Genomic DNA, 21474 nt, shown 5'->3' on the forward strand with positions numbered 1-21474 from the left:
TGGTTTAGTATTCATCAGCAAAAATAATTACTCATGAATATTTTATTCAGTTTTCTTTAAAGAAGCGAGCATTTGTCTTGTCTTTTTCCAACTAACTTTGACATCTCTTGAGGCGTATTGTTCAGCTCCATGGAAATCAAGTCCAATCTTTGCAGCAAGAAAGTTCTTGCATTTTAAGAGTTGTCCCCACTCAACCCATGGCCTCCCTGAATAACGGAGGTGCTAATATGAAAAGAACAACTCATCTGCTTGAAGAATATCACATTTGTATCAGTGCTGTGATACACGCCAGCATCAATTAGCAGGAGTGTGAGGCCAAGGGGGTTTATGGAGGGGTAAACACCCACAAATGTTGGTGTTCATGAGGTTCCTGTGCACCTGCCACCACTTTTCGCCACCGCTTCCCATCTTAGTTCCCTCCCATAACCATAGCAAGACACATTCCCTACTAAACACCAGGAATTTCATCAGTTAGGGTGTCTTGCAATTTGTTTCACTTAATCAAATGATGACTAGGACAAGTAGCTGGGCTGCAGGAATATGTGGGATATTCCTGGCCTCCCCCTGGAGAGCCTTTCCTGTCCATCTCTCATCTGTGCTTCACTCTGTGGGTCGGCAGATTTTTTTTTTTTTTTTATCCCACAGACTGGCTCTGTCCACGTGGAACAGGATCTGGTGGTTGACTACTCCAGACATGTGTTTACCATGTGGCCACCAGAGAGGGACTGCAATTACCTTCAAATGTCCCAAGGACAGTTCTAATTGGTACAGCTCAGATCAACGGCTTAACCCTGGATGGTTAGCTGTTGTCAATAAACCTCTATATTTTCCTCATTGTCTACAAAGAACATGAGTCACCAGTGTAATCGGTGCCATTTGAATTTAAAGCCAATAAAATTGGCCAATAAAATTGGACGTGACCTGAGATAGGCCAGCTGGCCACCCAGATGGCTCCCAATGGCAATGGCTCAATTGGTTTACCAGAATGTGGGCCCAGCCTTCAGTCTCACAAGGCCAGAAGGTGAGTATCAGGACACAAAGAATGGATCTGAATCCTGGTAGTTTCACAATTAACCAAGCTCTTACAGCTTTGTGCATAAAAATCATTCTGGGGGCTGGAATTACAATAAAAACTTAAAATCACTCATGGGAGAGGTATTTCCACCCAGTGCAGAGATTCCTGTATGTGTTGAACAGCACCTTTCCTTCCTATAGCAAACTCCTTTTTTTTTTTTTTTTTTTTTTTAGATTTTATTTATTTATTTGACACAGAGAGAAGAGAGAGAGAGCGTGCACAAGCAGGGGGAGCAGCAGGCAGAGGGAAAGGGAGAAGCAGAGAGCCCAACATGGGACTCAATCCCAGGACTCTGGAATCATGGCTTGAACTGAAGGCAGACGCCCAACCGACTGAACCACCCAGGCGCCCCCTATAGAAAAATCCAAATGTGAAGCCCAACCCAGATATTACCTAAAGATCACAGAGTCGTAAGAGGAACAACTAAGATCATCTAATTGAACTCAATGGCTGGCACCTAAGGGCTGAAGGGGTTCAGAACAAGTGTCTCCAAAATTTGCCACTTTGGCCTGAGGATTATTCCAAACTAAAGGTAACCAAGACCCAGCAGATTCAGGAAAAGCTCTTTATCTCCGCCTGAGCTGCCTGAGTTTACATGGGAAAGGGAGCCTGTAACAGGAGGAGAACTACCACCAGAAGACACCTTTTTTTTAAGAGTTCAGCTTTTTATTGACATGTTACAAAAGAGGCTTAGTCAAAAAGACCAAAGCCTGTGTCATCATCGGGCTCCTTCGATGCTTCTTTCCTTACTTCCACTTTCTTCTCCTCAGCTGGGACAGCCGTGGTGGAGGGGGCAGGTCCACCAGTTCCCACGCTGCCGCTGAGGCTCCCGGTGTTGACATTGGCCAGGACCATTGCATACACGCCTGCCCAGAAAGCTTCGATGTTTACACCAGCTGCCTTACTGAGGGCATTGATCTTATCCTCTGTGACTGTCACCTCATCGTCCAGCAGATTAGGGGTTGAGAAGATGCAGGTGAGCTCCAGGGGGAGGCCAGGCTGCAGGCAACTGTTGAATGCGTGCAGCCAGGCACCGTGCTGGTCGCTGATGAAGGAGGACCTCACTCCAACGTGGCCTCACCTTCCTCTGAAGGACTGAGCACCTCTGCGGCAGCTGAAGAAAGGGCTAGAACATCCCTTCTTCCCTAAGAAACTTACCTGCAGAGCAGGGCAAGCTTTATTCTCCAAATATCTCTCACCTTCCCATGAATAGCCTTCCTTCCCTTCATATCCCCAGACCACTACCCCTTTCCTTAGCTAGGATGTTCTATAAACCTCTTTTACCTGGCTGCCCTTCGGGTCTTATATGTTCATTGGGCCCCTGTGTGTACGGAATTACATTTGTTTTTCTCCTTTAAATCTGTCTCATGTCCGTTTAGTTGTTTAACCAGCCAAATCACCTAGTGGGGAAGAAGGGAATATTCTTCTGTTCCTACACAGCAAACATATCCTCTCCATAGAGACAGTGCCAATTCTAGACACTTTGGATCCCTCCCTTTCATAGATGTCTGTCAGTCATCTCCTCTCTGAAAATATTCTACTCCGGGGTCAAATATTCTCATTACTTAAGTATGCAATTTCTTGCTTATAATCACGATATTCTCCTCCTCAGAATTTCTACCTAGAATTTCTACCTAGATTCCACCTAGACCTGGATTGGATTTAGGGTATTCAGATAATATCACATAATTTCTAAGGATCTTCCTTTCATTTCTACTTTTCCTAATTTCCTTCCTGGAGGTGTGACATTTAGTTTTCAGGACACCATCTACCATCTAGAATATTCAAGAAACATATATGCACACTAAAGCTATTTTTAAAATAAAGACAATCAGGCACCTGGGCAGCTCAGTTGGTTAAGCATCTGCCTTCAGCTCAGGTCATGATCCCAGGATCCTGGGACTGAGTCCTGCATTGGAGTCCCCGAATTCCTCAGCAGGAAATCTGCTTCTCCCTCTGTCCCTCCCCCCTGCTTGTGCGCACACGCGCTCTCTCTCTCTCTTTTTAAAGATTTTATTTATTTATTTGACAGAGAGAGAAACAGCCAGTGAGAGAGGGAACACAAGCAGGGGGAGTGGGAGAGGAAGAAGCAGGCTCCCAGTGGAAGAGCCGGATGTGGGGCTTGATCCCAGAACTCCGGGATCACGCCCTGAGCCGAAGGCAGCCGCTTAACGACTGAGCCACCCAGGCGCGCCCCCCCCTTGCAAAAATAAATAAATAAAATCATTTAAAAATAAGTAAATAAAATAAAGACAATCGTCAGGAAGACTAACTCTTATAAATGCAAGCTCCTTTCCACCTTTAGAACATGTGGAATATCTTTTATTCAAGCCATCTGCTGTAATGTCACCCCAATTGTCAAAATAGCCAGCCATTCAGTAACATAAATAGACACTGGGTCCTTAACTTCATAATAAATCTTACTTTTGTTAATCTGATTGCTATCATTAGCACAGTTTAAATCTTAAAAGCAAAGAAATATGAAAAAAGTGATGTTACCTACATTAAAGGAGTATCTTCTTATGGAAAAAAAAAGTGTTCACAGTAAAAAGCATGAAACAAAAATATGACAAAAAGGCACTCATTTAAGAGGAAGATAAATGGCCATCAGGGTTCCCCAAACACAGATGAAAAAATTCATATTTTAGAATTCTATCTTGGTGTACCCATCACCTCCCTTCCCCAAGGCCAAGAACAATTTCTTCACAAACTAGCAGCAAATCTGCATGTGTCTTGATGGACAGTTTAATGTTAACTGATGGGCAACATCACAGAATATTTCCAACAGGGATGAAATAAATATCCCATAATAAGTGAACATCTATTATACACATAGTATGTATGCAGTACCATACTAAAGACCTGATTTTCTACCTTGATTATATTCTCATTTATGGCAGACTCCGACCGTTTTCCTTTATAGCCTGATCTTTCCTCAACATGCAGAGCTTCCCCTCTCTCTCCATCCAAACTCCACCCACTCTTTTTTTAAGACTTTATTCATTTATTTATTTATTTTAGCAGGGGAGGGGCAGAGGGAGGAGAGAACCTAAGGTGTTGGGCTTGATCTCAGGGTCCTGAGATCATGACCTGAGCCAAAATTAAGAGTCAGACACCTATGGGCACCTGGGTGGCTCAGTCGGTTAAGCATCTGCCTTTGGCTCAGGTCATGATCCCAGGGTCCTGGGGTGGAGCCCCAAGTCAGGTTCCCTGCTCAGTGGGGGAGCCTGCTTCTCCCCCTGCTTGTGCACTCTCTCTCTAAATGAATAAATAAAATTAAAAAAAAAATTGTGGGGCCCCTCAACTGAGCCATAGAGGAGCCCCACAAACTCCACCCATTCTCAGTGATTCACTTCATCTGGGCTGCAGATTACAAACCACTGTCATTTATATGAGTTGGCTACCCTGTGAACTAAGCATTATCTCCTCTGTTCAGAGAAGTAACTTGTTACCTAGAGAACGGCAGTTCTCAATACAGGATTCCAGCCAGAAGTCTCACAACCACACCTTTGCTGCCTCCTTCCAGCCCAGGGGTTGGCGAACTTTTTCTACAAAGGGCCATATGGTAACTCGTCTCCTTTGCCAGCCACAGTCTCCATCTCAACTCCAGCCTTGAAGCCAAATCAGCCAGACAACGGAAACAAAGCAAACCCAATGGGCGTGGCTACATTCCAATGAATATTTATAAAGACAGGTAAACTGGATGAGGCCTGTGGGGTGTGGTTTGTCTAGTCCGACGTTTCTTAGACTGTGATCCATCAGTATTTGTTGAAAACACAGTCTCAGGCCCTGTCCCAGACCTACTAAATTAGACTCTGGGCACAGGGCACTGTGTGTTGACCAGTCCTCCAGAAGATTTATGACACATGCTAAAGTTTGAGAACCACTGCTCATCTTCCTGATTATCCACACAGGGCTCTCCTGTTAAATAAAGTATGAATAACTAAGGTGACAGATATGTCCCACTTCACCAGAAAGTGTCCCTTATCAGCCTTCCACCCCTAATACCCCCTCCTGATTTCTCTCCCCCTCTGGAATTCCTGCTCCAATACCCCAGGGCTTATGTAGCCCAATCCTGGTTCTCTGCAGCCATTCCTACTGTACTGCGGTCCCAGCCCCATCATCCATTTTCCTACCAGCTAGGTCTCAGCTGCCTTGAATTCTGCAGCTCTTTCCGGTAACACAGGCTCACACAGCCCCCATTTCCAAAGCACCCCCACTCTTGAGCACTCCCAGACTGGCAAGGAATGAGGTGGCTTCCAGTGTCTGCCAAATGTTGCCCTGGAACCACCCCTCCCCCCCTCTACCTTACCATCCCCCCCTGCGCCGCCTCACCTCCAAGTCCTGAGCCCAGAGCAAGGGGCAAATCTTTTAAGTCCCTTCAAGAGAAAAAGCAATACCCCTTCTCACATTCACATTTGATAACGCTCTGCCCAACCGCTATCTCCACCTGTACGGGTGATTTTATACTGCAACAGAACTAGAGGGATAGCTGGGAGCATAGAGTTTGCTGCGGAAAGGCAAGTAATACTTGTCCTCTCCCACACAACCTTACAAAAACTGTTACAAGAACTTAGTGGGCACTTGAATCCCACCTAAAAATGTGTTCTATTGTCATTGAAAACATGAACTTTCAAGGTTTCAACTGGGCTCTGCGTTGATGGAGGCTCATTTAGGAAATGATATTGGTCAGTCTTTTGATGACACAAGGCAAGGCCTAGGGCCTGGTTTGGAGTGCAGAAGCCATGGGGAGGTGAGGAAAGGGAACTGATGCTGCCCAATAAGCCGATGGGCTTCCTTGGGGGTTAGGAGGCAGTCATAAACCAGTGGCCGACCTTCACTGGATTATCCCTCAGAGACAGGGTTTACAGGATGCGGTAGGGGTGAGGGGTTAGGCAGACTGGTCTATAGAAGCGGGGAGATCACAGGGCCCAGACACTTGGCAGGAGCGTCCAAGGATACAAACGGCTACCAATAAGTCGCTGCCCATAATAAATAACTTCTATATTTAGCAACATACTGTACCATTCCCCTCATTCCGGAAGTATTCATAAAGTTTGTTAACCATCGCCTCAGCATCATACCTAGCAAACAAAACGAGACCTCAATCACATTCATTGACAAAAGCATTTGATCCTTGTTGGAGTGTTCGGAATTCAGACAGACAGTGGGGTAGGGGAACAATGGCATTTTTGTTTGTTTGTTTGTTTGTTTGTTTGTTTGTTTTGAAGACCACACACCCTCACTATTGTCAAAAATTATATTACTGTTTCTAGAGAACCAGTCACAGGAGAGATCAAAGCAAAGAGGTCATTGGTAAGAAAGGATGATGCTTAAAATAGATTTTCTTTTCTTTTTTTTTTTTAAGATTTACATATATGCCATTTCCCCTCCAGGTATTCACAATACTCCTCTCTAGGACCTGTCTTCAAGAGTAAAGAAAAGTACCTTTGAACAGCCAAAGCAGTACAGATCAGTGACCCTCATTCTTTTCAATGTAACTAGCTTTTAAGGCTGTAAAATTGTTCAAGTTACACTGTACTAGTATGTGTATACCCAGTATAACTTGAACCCATGGATACAAATAGTTATATCTTTTAGATTCATTGTGTGTTATTGAGTAAGAGTTAACACACATTTTACAAAATCAATTGTGAATCATATATTTAGATTATAATCAGTTCTCACCTTATTACATTTTAAATAATATTTAGGATTGTCTATATGTTATTCACAAACAACTTATTATTTATGTATTTATTTGTTTTATTACTTATTTATTTGGGAGAGAGAGAGCACTTGTGAGGAGGGGGGGAGGGAGAAGCCAGAAGCCACTGAACTAATTTATCTTTTAGCAGCAAATGCCTTATTGTTTCATTATATTTTTAAAGTTAGATCACTATGCGTAATTAAATTTATGGAGTTTTGCTGAATTCTTATGGATGATTCTTGGTTACTCCCCAAAAGCTGAATAAATTTGATGTACGCACTCATATATACCAAATGCCATGCCTTTTATTATACTATACACTTAGTAAATAACATATATTTAGCAACATATTGTATTGCATTGTTGATAATTAAGGGAAACATCATATTTGCATCTTATTTTCACTACTAATTTTGAAAATGTATAAAACAATTATGTCTTACACTATTTTAACCTTCATTGCTTCTAGTAATCTTTTAAGATTCATTCCATGACTAATTTTCTCTCTGCGGTCTTCATTATAATCCTCAAAACTCATGACACTTTATTCGAATTGAAACAATGAAGCCAAACTGTTTCTCACAGAAAGTAAATCGGATTTGGCTAGTTTGATGATGAAAACAGGCTCTGTTAATTAGGGTATATGGCAAACATTTTCCATGCTTGACAAAGTTTCAACTTGAATGAGCTGTATCATCAGCTGCAAAGTTTTGACAAAAACAAAACTGAACTATCAGATAACAAAACAAAATTTAAAAAGGCATTTTATCTGAAACCATTTATGAAAATGAACAATGTCTAGATTTTCCCCAAACTTTTGAATATATCAGATTAAACAAGGTACATCTCATTGAAAAAAAATATCTCATTTATAGTCATTCGATACTTTAATAAAGTCTATTTGGTATATTTCCCAAAAACTGAAAAAGTGGAACAATAAGGACTAGTTAAACAAATCCTTTGGCAAGTCAGGTGGTTTTCAATTCTTCACTTTCAACGAAATTGAAGGAGGGCTGAATTGAGCAGTGAACTCACAGGTCATCAAAACTAATTTTTTGAGATTAAGAATTGAGTGACATTGCTACAATAAAACTCCATCCCCAGGTATAGTACTTGTTTATATGAACACATATGTATTCAAGGCATACAGCTGTAAAAACTAGAAAGAAGAATAAAAGAAAAAAAATAGAAGTGATGCTCAGCCTTCCAGCAATAAGACATATTCACCCACAGACACATGAATTTGTAAAAGCAACAATATCCACTTCACCAAGAAATGCATTTTCCAATAAACTTTACATTCTACTAAATAATTAGGAAAAATACTTATTTTATTTTGACCGTGTACGAACAGTAATTTTAAAAATAACTCAGTTCGGAATCAGGCGATTTGCTTGCTGTCTGTGTAACCTTGGGCATTTTACTCAACGTCGCAGTTTCCTGATTTGCAAATTGAGGACAGTACTAAGATTTAGCTCAGTGTTGCTCTAAAGATTGAACGAATTAATGCATACAAGAAGCGCTTAGCGCCATACCTGGCACATAGTGCGAGCTTTATATTATAAACATTACCTATTACTATCAAAGAAATCGATAGCAAATCCTCAAAACTAAACGCTTGTGGGTTTGTCTTCACCGGCAGCAAGATGCAGGAGGGATGGACCACAAGCACACTCGGAGAGTAAGAGGGGGATGATGCCCACGAAAAATAGGATGTTGAGAGGGGAAGAGAGCCAGGGGGCTCCTGGAGCTACCTGCTTGGAAAAGAACGGGGCCGGATCATAGGCCGAGAGCGAAGACGGTTAGGAGAGTTTAGATAAGCAGTTCCACCTACGGTTCGCTTATGTCTATGGATCTCGACCGCTCCGTGGAACAGGAGCAAGAGCGTCAGGCCTAAACACCACCGTGGATGGCACCCGGCCAGCTCCGCGCGGGCACCCAGTCGGCCCCCCGGCCCGGGGAGTCACGTGGCTCGCACGCCCCACCACCCCGGACTCCAGACCGCGGCCTTTGGCCCAGACCCCGCGTCTCGCTCAGCTTTGTCGCCGCCGCTGCCGCCGCAGCCCGGCCTCGCGAGGGCGCCCGCGGGCGGCCGGAACTGGCCCCTCGCGGCCCCCGTCGCCGCGCTTTCCTTGCTATTGTCACCGCCTTTTCCTCTCTTCCCCTGGTTCCCTTTCACTTCCGGGGTTGCTCTGGATCCGCTGGTTCCGTAACAACATCCCGTTGGCTTCCCTCAGGCGGCGGGACCGGTGCAGCCGCCGCCTCCCAGGAGCGCCCGCCCGCCTGGGCCCGCGCCTTCCCCGGCCCAGGCCTCCATGGCCACCAACCCGCAGCCGCAGCCGCCTCCTCCGGCGCCGCCGCCTCCCCCGCCGCAGCCGCAGCCGCCGCCACCGCCGCCGGGCCCCGGAGCTGGCCCGGGCGCGGGTGCGGCGGGCGGCGCGGGGGCCGGCGCCGGAGACCCGCAGCTCGTGGCCATGATCGTGAACCACCTCAAGAGCCAGGGGCTCTTCGACCAGTTCCGCAGGGACTGCCTGGCCGACGTGGACACCAAGGTTCGGGGCGCGTGGGGGCTGCAGGGTGTGCGGGGGACGGGGAAGACCCCGAGGGCCGTCTTCTCGGGCACTCTCCCGCATTCGTCCATCGGCAGGCTGCGCTTTGACTTCCCCAGCTGGGGCTCCTCCTGAGCGCGCCTCTCCCCAGGTTCGCTGTGCCGCCGCTTCCTCTTTGAGCGGCTGCTGGGCACCAGACGCTGTGCAAGGCTTCGTGCGTTCATTCATTCGCCGATCCTTTCGTTCGTTTAACCGTCTAATGTTAATCGCCTACTACGTGCAGGCACTGCTTACGCGCGTGGAATATAGTGGTGAGCAACACTAAGTCATTGTTCTCAGGGAGACTAGTCTGAAACACTAACGCTTACAGGGCTTTAATCTCGGATAATTTTTTTTCACGTCTCACTTTGTATCCAAGTTATTTTTGCGTCCTCTCTTGAAGATTTCTGGGCGGTAAGAGTCATGTCTTTGTCCTTTGGAAAAAATTTTAAGTGATAATGTATCAACTTATTTGCAATGTGCCTTGCTGGACACTGGGGGGCGGGGGGCAAAGATAAGGAGGCAGACCTGGACAGCGAAAAGGTGGCTTAGGGAGATCGGGACTCTTGTTTCCACCAATGACTGCCTGATTAAGGTAGGTTAGGTCAAGTCATTTCTCTGAAGTGACAAGGGTGAAAGGTTGGAGGAGAGGTGACGGCAGGTATTGAAGGGGAAAAAGGACAGGAAAGAAGAGTGAATTCTGGAGAATAACGGGAAGAGGGGGAAAGGTCAGCAAAGTGCTTCCTTGTATGCAAAGAGTTAGGGGCTGGAAGGGGAAAGATTTTGTACCAAATGTCAGAGTGAAAGGGGTGATAGCAGGAATGGATACACTTAGCTAGTTCTGCAAAGAATGAGCAGAGACCACCAGGAAAGAGCAATCAGTGAGACAGTTGGAAAACAGAGTCTGGAATTATGGAAAATCTTGAAGGAAATAATTGGAAAATTGGGGGGTTGGGCTCCATCTGGTTGGGTCCATCAGATTGGAGTTTTGATGGAGTGAGGGTTTTCCCAGCACATTCAGCTTTTTTGAGGAACCTCATTTCTTGAGAAAGGGGTGTTTGCCGCTTCCACAGATTCTTCCTTGTGACTCAGAGTTCGCCAGGATTTGATGAGAACTGCGCACAATTCGGCTGTCTCCTCTGGGAAGACCCTCTGGACAATCTGGGGACATCTTCTCTTATAAAGACTCTGGTCCACCTGTAGACCAGGAGTAGAATGCACCTGATCACAGTGTTGGGGTTTTTACACCACAGAGAATTCAGTATACTTGGGAATGTTTTTCTATGTAGGAAGTATATCGTTTCCTCACTTTGTTTTGGGGAATATGCAGAGCCATTGAAAATAATCCCTCTTGCCCTCTTTTTTTTTTCCAATGGGAGATTAGACAATTCCAGATAAAGCTGGTTACCCAAATAAAGCTGGTTATTTGTATCCAGCAAGTAGAGATCTCACTTTGCTGTTCTCAGAAACTTACTGATCTGTATGTTATTCTTGTGTACCCACACTGGAAACTTAAATATGCTAAAGGAGGCACTACAATATCTAAGGCTCACCTTTTTCTTCCCCACTAAATGTTATTGTTGCATGTCAGTAATGTCCCTGCCAGATCCTCTCAGAGTGGAGTCTGAAAACCTTTATTGGGGGGAAGGAAGGAAGCACAGTTGCTTGACAATCTAATGAAGCTAGGACTGTCTCCCAAGAAAAACGCACATATACATATTAAAATGCAGTTTTTATAATTCAGAAATGGTCGACTATAGGCAATTACATGTGGTTCAACCTAATACATAGTTTCAAGGAGGTCAATGGCCCCAGAATCAGTTCTCTTGTTTTAATGTTTGAAACTAGAAAAGAGTAGAACTGAAATGATACCCCTTCCCTGGCAGAAGAGGATGCCTGGGTATGGTGGAAATTCTTCCCTCACCCCTCATGTCCTTTCTCTCTCTTTCTTCACTCCTGATGCCTGTCCCCCTCTCTTTTTCTCTTCGTCTTTCTACCTCTGTGCCTGCTGTTTCTGGTTATCTTGCTTCTCTCCCCTGTGATTGCCTTCCTCTTCCTCTTCCTTAGCTTTACAAACAATTAGGTAGATTTTAATTTAATTCAGAGTATTTGTTCTTATTTTATAGCATTTTATACTCCCTTTTCTTATTAAAAAAAAAAAGACTTAAGTTTGAAAGTCTCAAAAAACATACAGAAGCCAAGGTTTTCTTTGGTACAGCTTAACATCCTCCCAGTGTGATGAGGGGCCAGCATAGACCCTGAGACCCCTCACGCAGAGGAGCATCACTTTAATAGAACTGTTGAGTCTCAGGTGTGAGACCGCCTTATAGTTGAGACCACTTGTGGTGTGGTGCTTTTGATCATTGAACCCTGAAGACTGACCTGCCTTGTGTCAAACTCTAACCTGCAGGATATACTCTATAGGATTGTCAGTCACATGCATATTTAAGAGTCAAGACATTCGATACCTATCAGGTGCTTTCCAAGAGCAAAACTGTCATCCAGCCCAGTGTGTTTAAAGCAAGATGAGGAGTACCAAAGTCTGCCGCCACTCCAGAAGACCATAAAACCCTCCAGACTGTCCTTGGGGTCATTGATGGTCCTTAACCAAGATAGGGATCTGACCATAGCAGACCAAATCAACCCTCCTACCCAAAGACATGCCAAGATCTAACTAATGCTGTGGCTCCTCTGTGGTAGATTACTAGTTGCCAGATCCCTGGAGCAAGCCAAGAGGTTACAAAGCTGTTCTGACCCTTTTGCTCTGTGGTCACCCTGGAGAGTAATGAGAGGGAAGATCAAGAGAGGCCCATCATTCTGTCCCAGGTAGGGAGCTCACCAACCAAATAAATGTGACACCTTTCTCCCCAGGTAATAAAGGCCAGCTTTTGGATACTTTCTCAGTTACAATTGGTTCCTGGTCACTGTGATTATTGCCTATCTTTTTCATTTTAGATTTGAAAGGAATATCAAAAACAGAGCATATAAATTTATTCACCCAACAAATATTTATTATGTACCAGGCACTGTGTTAGGTGCCAGGATAACAGCAGTGAATGAAACGTCCCTGCTGTTACGGAACTTGCATCCCAGCAGAAAGAAACAGGCACAAAATAATGTGTAATAGGTTCTATGGAAGAAATAAAGCAGGGTGAGGGTGGGAAGGGTTGTTGATTTTTTTTCAGTAAGCTGTCCTGGGAAGATTTCAGTAAGGTAAGACTTGAGCCATCACTGAAGGAACTAAAGAAGCCATCCAGCTCTGTGGGGCTGAGGACTCTCAGTAGAGACCGCTGCCAGTCTGGAAGGCCTGAGGCAGAACCTGGTGAGGGGGAAAGTGATAGAAGGTAAGATAGGAATAGCTCTCCTGCCCTCGCTTCACAGATCTGACAGGCCTTGGAAGACATTGTACAAATTGGGCTTTCATTGGAGGGGAAAAGCCACTGGCAAGTTTTGAGCCTAAGGGCATGATCCAACTTCCATGTTAGATGGGTTGCCTTTAGGTAATTATTAGCAGTGTCCCCTTCAGTCCTGATGTGGTTTGGATAATAAATTATATGATTGCCCTAATTTTGGAAGATTTACCCTAACTGCTCTATGAAAAATAGACTTCAGTTGGTCAGGAGTAGAAGCAGGGAGATAGTGGCAAATCTAGACTGAGAGATGAGGAGTGCGTAGACCAGAGCGGGAGCAGTGAAGAGGGTGGGACTGGCCAGATTCCAAGTGTATTTTAATGCTAATGATGACAGAATTTGCCTGACAGTGTGAAGCTGGGAAGAGTCAAGGATGGTTCCAAGGCTTTCGACCAGAGCACTGGAAAGGAAAAGAGAAGAGTGAGCTTCTCAGAGGAACCCTGGAATCCAAAATACTGCTGGAGTACTAGGCTTTTTACTGGAAGGAGAATGTAGCAACAGGGAGAATGACCTGTTGTTCAAATTGGAACTTGCTATGGTGCCACTAGAGGGCTAAATACACTGATTGAGACCAGTGATTCCAAGATTTGGGGATACTGGAGAGAATTATGTTTTAGAATCGGGGGGGGGGGGGGCATTAGTTTTAGTTCACATTGATTTTGGTTAAATGGGGGGGGGTGTGAGAAATGGTTGTGAGTGTTTCTTGTAGGTTAGAAAATAGGTATCAGCAAAAGTCTGGACATTGGGAGGGATGAGTGGACCTCACACAGGGATGAAACCTTATCATCTGTGCTGGAGATAGTTATCTAGCCATCTCATCTAAAACTGCTTTTTAATGGCTTATCTGCGTAGCAGTGTGATAAGTTATGTGAAAGCAAAGATTAAGGGAGTAGGAGGAGCAGGCTTCCATTCAGTGGAGAGATAAATCCCCCCCACCCCACCCCAGTACATACAGTGCAAGAATTGTTGGGAAAGTATTATATATAGAAGGAACATGGGGAAGGCCAGGGGAGCCTACTACGGGTGTCAGGATGACATCACAGAGCTCCCCCTTGAACTCTGAAGGTGAGAAGTTTGCCAAATGGAAAACAGAGGAAATGGTAAGGACAGAAGATTGAAAGGCAGGAGAACTTATTGCTGGAGTGTAAGCTTTGAAGGGTAAAGAGAGCTGCAGATGGCAGAAGGTGAAGCTGTACAGTGTCGCTGGAAGTCATTCAGGGATGCACCAACTCAGCTACATTAAAAGCCACATGAAAAACAGAACATGAGTTGCGGGGAGCAGCCTCTAGGAATGGAGTGTCCAACCCTGCTGGGGTGGTCAGACACTCCTTCTAGGCAGTGTCCTTTTAAGAAGTGATGTAATCTGTGTCCTCTCTCCTGCTTCCCTTACCTTAGGGGTTCTCAGCCTCAGCACTGTGGACATTTTGAGCTGGATAGTTGTTCTTTGTTGTTCTGGGTTCCCCTCTGCACTCTAGCAGCATCCCTCCCCTCTACCCACAAGTTGCCAGTAACAGCTCCCTGAGTTGTGACAACCAAAAATGTCTCCAGACATCATCTAATGTCCCCTGGGGTGGAGTGGAGGGCAAAATTGCTCCCAGTTGAGAACCATTCCTTTACATCAAATTTAATGCCCAGTTCTAGTGTTGCCCCTCTGTAACTTCTCTTAGTTCCATGCCTATCAGCCCATTTCTATCACCCCAGTACAGACCTTCAACACTGGAGTTACTGCATCCTTTCCTAAGTGTATTTTGTGTCTCTTTACACTCTCACTGTCGGAAGATTAATCAGAAAACTCAGCTATCACATATCACTCTGCTCATGTGCAGTGGGTTCCTGTTCTCAACCCCATAATCCCAGACTTCTTATATGGGTACCCAAAGCCCTCCGGCCCCCAGCCCCAAGCTGTCTGCAACCTCATATCTCTGCTTTTTTATATTCTTTTATCCAAACAAATTGGATGCCCCCAAATGCTCCTGCCCGCACATTTTCTCAGTCATTGCTCTTTGCTTCTGTTGTTGGCTATGTGTGCAAGGCCCACCTCTCTGATCGCCAGCTGCGTTGGGGAACCTTGAAGGTCCAACTCAAATGCCCTGATATCAACAGAGACATCTTCCTCTGCTCCTCTCCCTTTCCTTGCTCCAAATCATCTAACACTAATATTTATTTGTGTCTTATTTTCTAGTCCCTTTTCTACAAATAAGAGTTACGTCTTTCTTCTTTGTGTTCCTCCCATCTCCAAACATCGTATCTGAGGCTTAAAAAGAAGCAGTATTTGAACGTCTAAGTTATCCTGAACAGCATGGTCATAAGCTGAGAAACTTAGTTGCCACATTGATACTGTAATCTAAACCACATTGACACTGTTAAAGATACTCAAATTCCTGAGGCTATAAATATTGATATTGTATAACATTGGAGATTTTTAACATTTATGTGGTTTTCTTTTTTCCTCTCTAGCCTGCCTATCAGAACCTGAGGCAACGGGTTGACAACTTTGTTGCGAACCACTTGGCAACTCATACGTGGAGTCCCCACCTCAATAAGAACCAGCTAAGAAACAATATTAGGCAGCAAGTGCTCAAGTAAGTCTCAGCAGCCCGTCTGCTGTGTGGAAGGCAGAGGTGTTACATGGAAGTCTGCTGCTGTTTTGTCAGATTTGGTCGGCCGCTTCACGTGATGCGGTGTAATTCTAGGGCGGGCTCTAATCACTGCACATTTCCCCATGTATTGTAGCAGTCTGATTTCTCCTGTAGACCTGGGGAACTACCTGAAGGAGGAGGATGACTGTGACTTAACAAAACCAAACCAAACCCTAGGGTAGAATACTAATAGGTGGTAAGTGCCAGAATATCCTGTACTGTTCATTCACTGCTGTTTCCTTGAACTACAAGATCAGGCTTTTTATTCCTCTTTGACAAATAAAAAGACATTCTAGATCACTGCAGTTAAAATAATTGCCTCTGAATTGAGGCCGTGTCTTGTATCTTCTAATACAGCCCCCCCCCTTTTTTTTTTGCACTTTACTGTGACTTTTAACTCTGCTTTTTAGTGATGAGATGGCCAAAAAAAGAAGGAAAGTGTGTTTGGACCTGTCAGAGCCACTTTTGGGTAAACATAAGATAAAGAGAATGAGAAGAGCTAGAATGTTTAGAGGGACCTTAAAAGAAAGAAAGTGTTCCCAAAAAAGCAGATTTACAATGCTATCTTGTTCTTGAATATAAATATTTGCCAAGACAAGAAGACCTGGACCCTGTATCTCTGCTTCACCCTCCCCGCCGAAGGGGTGACCAAGTTATTTAAAGAGTGCCTAGTCTTCCTCTCTTGATAAATATTTACGTTCAAGCTCATCTTGTAGGATGAAACGTGACTTTTAAACCGTGAAACAAATCCATCTTCTACCTGCCACCTTCTCATACCCTCTTGTCCTGTGGGAAACTCACAAGCCTAATAGTGCGCGTACTCCACCGATAGTTCTGCCTGCAGGAAGCCCCACAGACAGAACTTCCGCTCTGACTCAAAGACCCATGTAGCCCCAGGTAATACTGGAAACCAGGAGTCTGGGGGCTCAGACTGTCTCCTACCGCAGAAGAGAGGAGGGAAATTTAGCAATAGCTTTGTTGTCTACATTTTAGAGGAAGTTTGAGGAACTTGTAAAAGAGCCCAGGACCGAGCAAAAGATGCCAGGGAGGGTTGCATAGTAAGAACTGATGGGAAAAGTCAGCCTTTCCTGAAAACCTGAGGCAGCAGAGGTTTGCTGGGTGCGGGCCTGGGGGGAGCTCACCTCCAGGCTTCCGGGAGAAGAGTCGCCATAATGAGGAGGGTGGGGGACAAGCCTACTGACAATGTCAGGGGCACACCACCGACTTCTCCAGAGTACTCCTGACTACTGAGGGTTTTCGCCGTTTTCACAAATGATTACATTGCTTTAAAAACAGAGAACACAGAGTTTTTTTGGAGGGTTGGGAGGGGAGGTGGTTTTTTTCGCATGTTGAGAGACTGAGTGGAAGGCAGATTTCCTGGTGTTGCGTTTACTCCTTAGCATACAAAACCTAGAAAGGAAGGAAGCGGTCATTTACTCTCTTCTTGCCCCTGTGAAATCAAGCACTTACAATTCTCAGGGCACCAATATAAGACATTTTCACAGAATCTTGTTTGGTGAGGGGTTGCTGTACCCCATTGGTAAGGGGTTCTCGTGACTACTGACGGTTACTGCTGCAGCGTGGGGGATGGGGAGTGGCGTCTAGAGCCATTTTAGAACAGGGGAAACAGCTGTCTCTTGGATAATTTAGTCATTGCTGTTCTTGGGACATCTGTAAATTTTCTTCTAGCTGTGTTATTTTAAATAAAATATTCTCATTTAAATTCCATTAGTAAAGTTAGATGTTACTGATTGTAACATTTTCAGGCTTCCTTAAAGAAAGACACTACAGTATTTAGTTACTATCATAGGGAGGGACTAGCCCCTATAAATACAGTTTCAAATGGTTTTTCATACAAAGACATTGAGAATTACTCAATTGACCATTAGCTCGAACCATCTCCAATTGCCATTTTTGTAGAACAAAAACCAGCTAATATCAGCAATTTTGAATTGATGAACTTAATCATTGATATTCTGACTCAGTAGTATTCTTGTATGCATCATTTGAACAACAAATCTAAAATGCTAGATAGCTCTAAATGGTGATCTTAACTGAACAATTTAAAAGGAAGACAAGGAAGTAGCTTTAATCAGGAAAATACTACCTGCTGGCATTTTGGCCTTGCCCTTGGATGGATACAGGGCTGTGGCTTCTCCTTCTGGTGAGGCAGCTGTGACCACACCACGCTTAAGTAAGCCCACTGAGAGCGGTGTGGTCCTAGGGCTGGCCTTCGCTTTAAGATCAGAGCTGACCTCAGTGGGGGACTAGACTGAAGTAGACGAGGACCCGGAAAAAGGCAGAGAAAAAGGCCGCAGCAGTAATTTTAGGGTGGGTGGGTTTTATTTTGTATGTAATGCCTTTATATTGTGCCTTAAAACATTTTTAAGATTGCTTGTCCTTTTCCATCTGCTACATTTTGAAGGCACCTCTAAGATGTAACAATGTTTGCAGGATTTGCATTTTTTTTTTTTTAAATCTTAGAACTTTAAAAAGCAGGTTACCTACTTTGTGCGGTGTTGAGTCATTTTTCCCTATGGCCCACATAAGTAGAATTATAGTATCCAAGGCTGCAGGGTGCCTCAGGAAATGGAAATCAAATCCATCCTCTACTCCAGACTGAGCTGCACTCAAAAATAGCATTGTAATGTAAAAGCAGGACCGCCTCCCCCATCCTGCAGAGAGAGCCTGAGGCCCGGAAGCTGGAAGGGACCAGCACCCTGCTCTTGCAGCACTATCCAGGGAACTTTGGCTCCTTGGGTGGTTTGTTTTGTTTTGTTTTAGGAAGAAACAAGTTTCAGGTACATTTCTTAAAATCCTTGCCCTCGTATTTTGCTCACACTTTTGTGATTTTCCACACATTTCAGACTTTGTTGCCCCCTTTGCTCCTCTGTCTCTTGTGTATATTTCTCTAAACTCTTTCTTCCTCTTTACTTCTGTGGAAATCAAGGCTCAGTGCAAATGTCTTCTCTTTGTGAAGCATTCCCAAATTATCTTAAACATACCTAATAACTCTTGATTCCACTTTTTCTCTACAGTAGATGGTGTGTTACAGTGCCTGCCATCTGATATTTTAATTGTTTGTGTCTGTTTCTCCTGCCATCTGGGGACCAGGTCTGATTGTAGTGGACCAGTGACCAGCATGGTGCCTGTTATGGAGAAGACAGTAACGTAATTGTTGAATGAATAAATCACCAGGTTTTATAGCAGGAAGATAATGAAAAGAAAGCCAGAAGTCTTAAGTTTTGTTTTTGTTTTTCTAAAGGTTCTTTCTTTTTTTCTCTTTTTTTTGTAAGTTTAATGAAATTACACTCTGTATGTGTTCTTCAGTTTTTCTGGGGAGCCTAGTCTTACAAAAGGCTTACATTTATCTGTTTAAAAAAATCATTTATTCCCGTATGCCCTGCCAAGGTTGGAGTAAGGTGCGCGTTACCTGTAAGTGTGGGCTCTAGGTAGTGTATTGTGTCCAGTTTTAAGGGTGTTTTGTTTTTGTTTTGTCTGCCTTAGTATTTCCACTAGTGATACCAGTGGTAAAAAGTATACCAACTTTCTTGTAATGTGGTATTTCCCACTGCCTATTCTTTCCATATTTTGAGATGAGTGGATTGGGGCAATTTAAGGTTAAACATATATGTAATAGATCTAGTTTTACTTAAAAGTAATTAATGCAAATAATATGAAATTGTTTTTTACCTTTCTGTAAAAATTATCTTGTGTTTCAGATCAGGAATGTTGGAGTCTGGTATTGACCGAATTATTTCTCAGGTTGTGGATCCAAAGATCAACCACACATTCAGACCTCAAGTGGAGAAAGCTGTGCATGAGTTTTTGGCCACACTAAATCACAAAGAGGAAGCAAGTGGCAGCACAGCCCCGGATGATGAGAAACCAGACTCTTCCGTCATTACACAAGGTGCCTTGCTTTTACTCTTGGTCAGTTCCATTGCTTTGCTTCTTGAACTGAGTATCAAGTTAGGGATATGTAGTTCCTTAAAGCATCTCTGTCCATGGCTACTCTAGTGAAATTATATGTATTTTAAATATCGCCTATATTCCTCAACTGATAGAACATTTATTTCTTTATATTAATGCAAAATAATAGACATTTTACTAATGGATTGAGTGTGTTTGTGTATGTGTGTGTTTCAGTAGAGGGAATAACTAAAATAAAGAGAATTAGACTTCTCAGATTTGCATGGTGGCTTTCCTATGATTCAGTATTAGAACAGTAGAGAATTTAGAATGTGCTAGGTATTAGCACTGGTATCCAAAAGTCTAAAGGAATATGAATGGTCCATACAGCATAGGTGTCTTATGACGATGACTATGGCTTGTAGCGTTGATTCAGCAGAGGGGGTTACCTTCTGCATAAATATTTTCTTCCCTTTTTTTTTTTAAGATTTATTTATTTTAAACAGAGAGTGCACATGCACGAGCACAGGGCGAGGCAGAAGGAGAGGGAGAGAATCCTCAAGCAGACTCCCTGCCAAGTGCAGAGCCCCACGCGGGGCTCGATCCCAGGACCCTGAGATCATGACCTGAGCCAAAATCAAGAGTCAGCCACTCAACCGACTGAGCCACCCAGGCACCCCTGCATAAATTTTTTCTAACATTTGTCTTTCCCTCGAAGGTGTCCCAGCTCCTGGACCCAGCACTAATGTAGCCAATGATGCCATGTCAATCTTGGAAACCATAACTTCTCTTAACCAAGAAGCCAGTGCAGCCAGGGCTTCGACAGAAACTTCAAATGCCAAGACCAGTGAGAGAGTATCCAAAAAACTCCCTTCTCAGCCAAGCACTGACGCTAGTACTGAGAAAGAGAGAACTTCAGAGGACATAGCCGATAAAGAAAAATCTACACCCGACTCTGCAGGGGAAGGACAGGAGACAACCCCTAAGTCTGAAGAATTTACTGATATCCCTTGTCCAGTTGAAGAAATTAAAAATCATACAAAAGAAAGCAGTAGTTCAGTTCTGCTAAATAAGGATGTTCAACAGGAAAGCAGCGACCAAAAAAACAAATCAACAGACAAAGGTGAAAAGAAGCCAGAGAGCAATGACAAAGGAGAAAGAAAGAAAGATAAGAAGGAAAAGACTGAAAAGAAATCTGATCACTCAAAAAGGAGTGAGGACCTACAAAAAGTGAAAGAGGAAAAGCAGGCAAAGGAAAAAGAAGTAGAATGTTCAAAACTCCCTTCAGAAAAGAACAGTAATAAAGCTAAAACCACTGAAGGGACAAAAGAAGGTATATAGAAACTTGCAAAATCCACAACTGTTTACACATCAAAAGTGTCCATGGGAGGGAAGGGTATCAAATTTGCCTTCAGATTTTAATAACTTTATTTAATAGTTGTGTTTCAAAAGCCTGAAAACTCATATCCCCTTTGCTAAAAAATGAATAAACATTTGTATATCTTGTATACCAGTGTACCAACTCACAAGGTAAATGAAGAGAGAAGCTATGAACCTTATAATTTAACTTGTAGTTTGTGCACATACATTTTTCCAAGCAACTTAATTCATAGTTGCATGGCCTAATCTTTAAAATATTAGTAAATATTTCACTTTCTTAACATTTGCTTTTGTGTATGTCATTTACATCATAAATTAGTAGTTATTTTTACAGAATACTAGTTTGCCTTTATATTTTCTTCAAATAGCTCTGCCTTGATACTGATTACAAATGATGAGAGATTTTTTTTTTTTTTGAGAGATTTTTATTCCTAAAGTTGAAGATCTTGAACATTTACAATTATAAATGTAATTTAGGAATTGGGTGCTGAATATGTTCGTGTAACAACATGATTTATCTTCGTGTTTTATTTCCTTCTTGAAGATTGCTCTTTGATAGACTCTGATGTGGATGGACTTACGGACATCACAGTTAGCTCTGTCCATACCAGTGACCTTTCCTCTTTTGAAGAAGACACCGAGGAGGAAGTTGTAATGTCTGATAGCATGGAAGAAGGAGAGATTACATCAGATGGTAAAACATTTTACTTAATAATGCCTCTGTGAAGCTTCCCACCAAGGATTATTTGTATATTCAGAT

General features: G+C 43.5%; 1 protein-coding gene and 1 pseudogene across 3 annotated transcripts in view; one reads left to right on the forward strand and one right to left on the reverse strand.

Annotated features, from left to right (window-relative positions):
• Positions 1–254: 254 nt before the first annotated feature.
• LOC123775838 (large ribosomal subunit protein P1 pseudogene) lies at positions 255–9004 on the reverse strand (annotated as a pseudogene).
• Positions 8977–21474, forward strand: part of BOD1L1 (biorientation of chromosomes in cell division 1 like 1) — a 53008-nt gene continuing 40510 nt past the window's right edge. For all 3 annotated transcript variants that reach the window (XR_015725591.1, XM_087864271.1, XM_045771321.2), the window contains exons 1-5: positions 8977–9337; positions 15241–15365; positions 19145–19335; positions 20053–20667; positions 21259–21408. Coding sequence is in view for 2 of the 3 variants with exons in the window: in XM_087864271.1 (XP_087720397.1) it covers positions 9101–9337; positions 15241–15365; positions 19145–19335; positions 20053–20667; positions 21259–21408 (1318 nt within the window). In the remaining variant the exon portion in view is untranslated. The remainder of the gene's footprint in view (positions 9338–15240; positions 15366–19144; positions 19336–20052; positions 20668–21258; positions 21409–21474) is intronic.

Source organism: Ursus americanus, chromosome 8 (genome assembly GCF_024610735.1).
Source record: "Ursus americanus isolate L20-20 chromosome 8, mUrsAme1.1.p, whole genome shotgun sequence".
NCBI lineage: Eukaryota > Metazoa > Chordata > Mammalia > Carnivora > Ursidae > Ursus > Ursus americanus.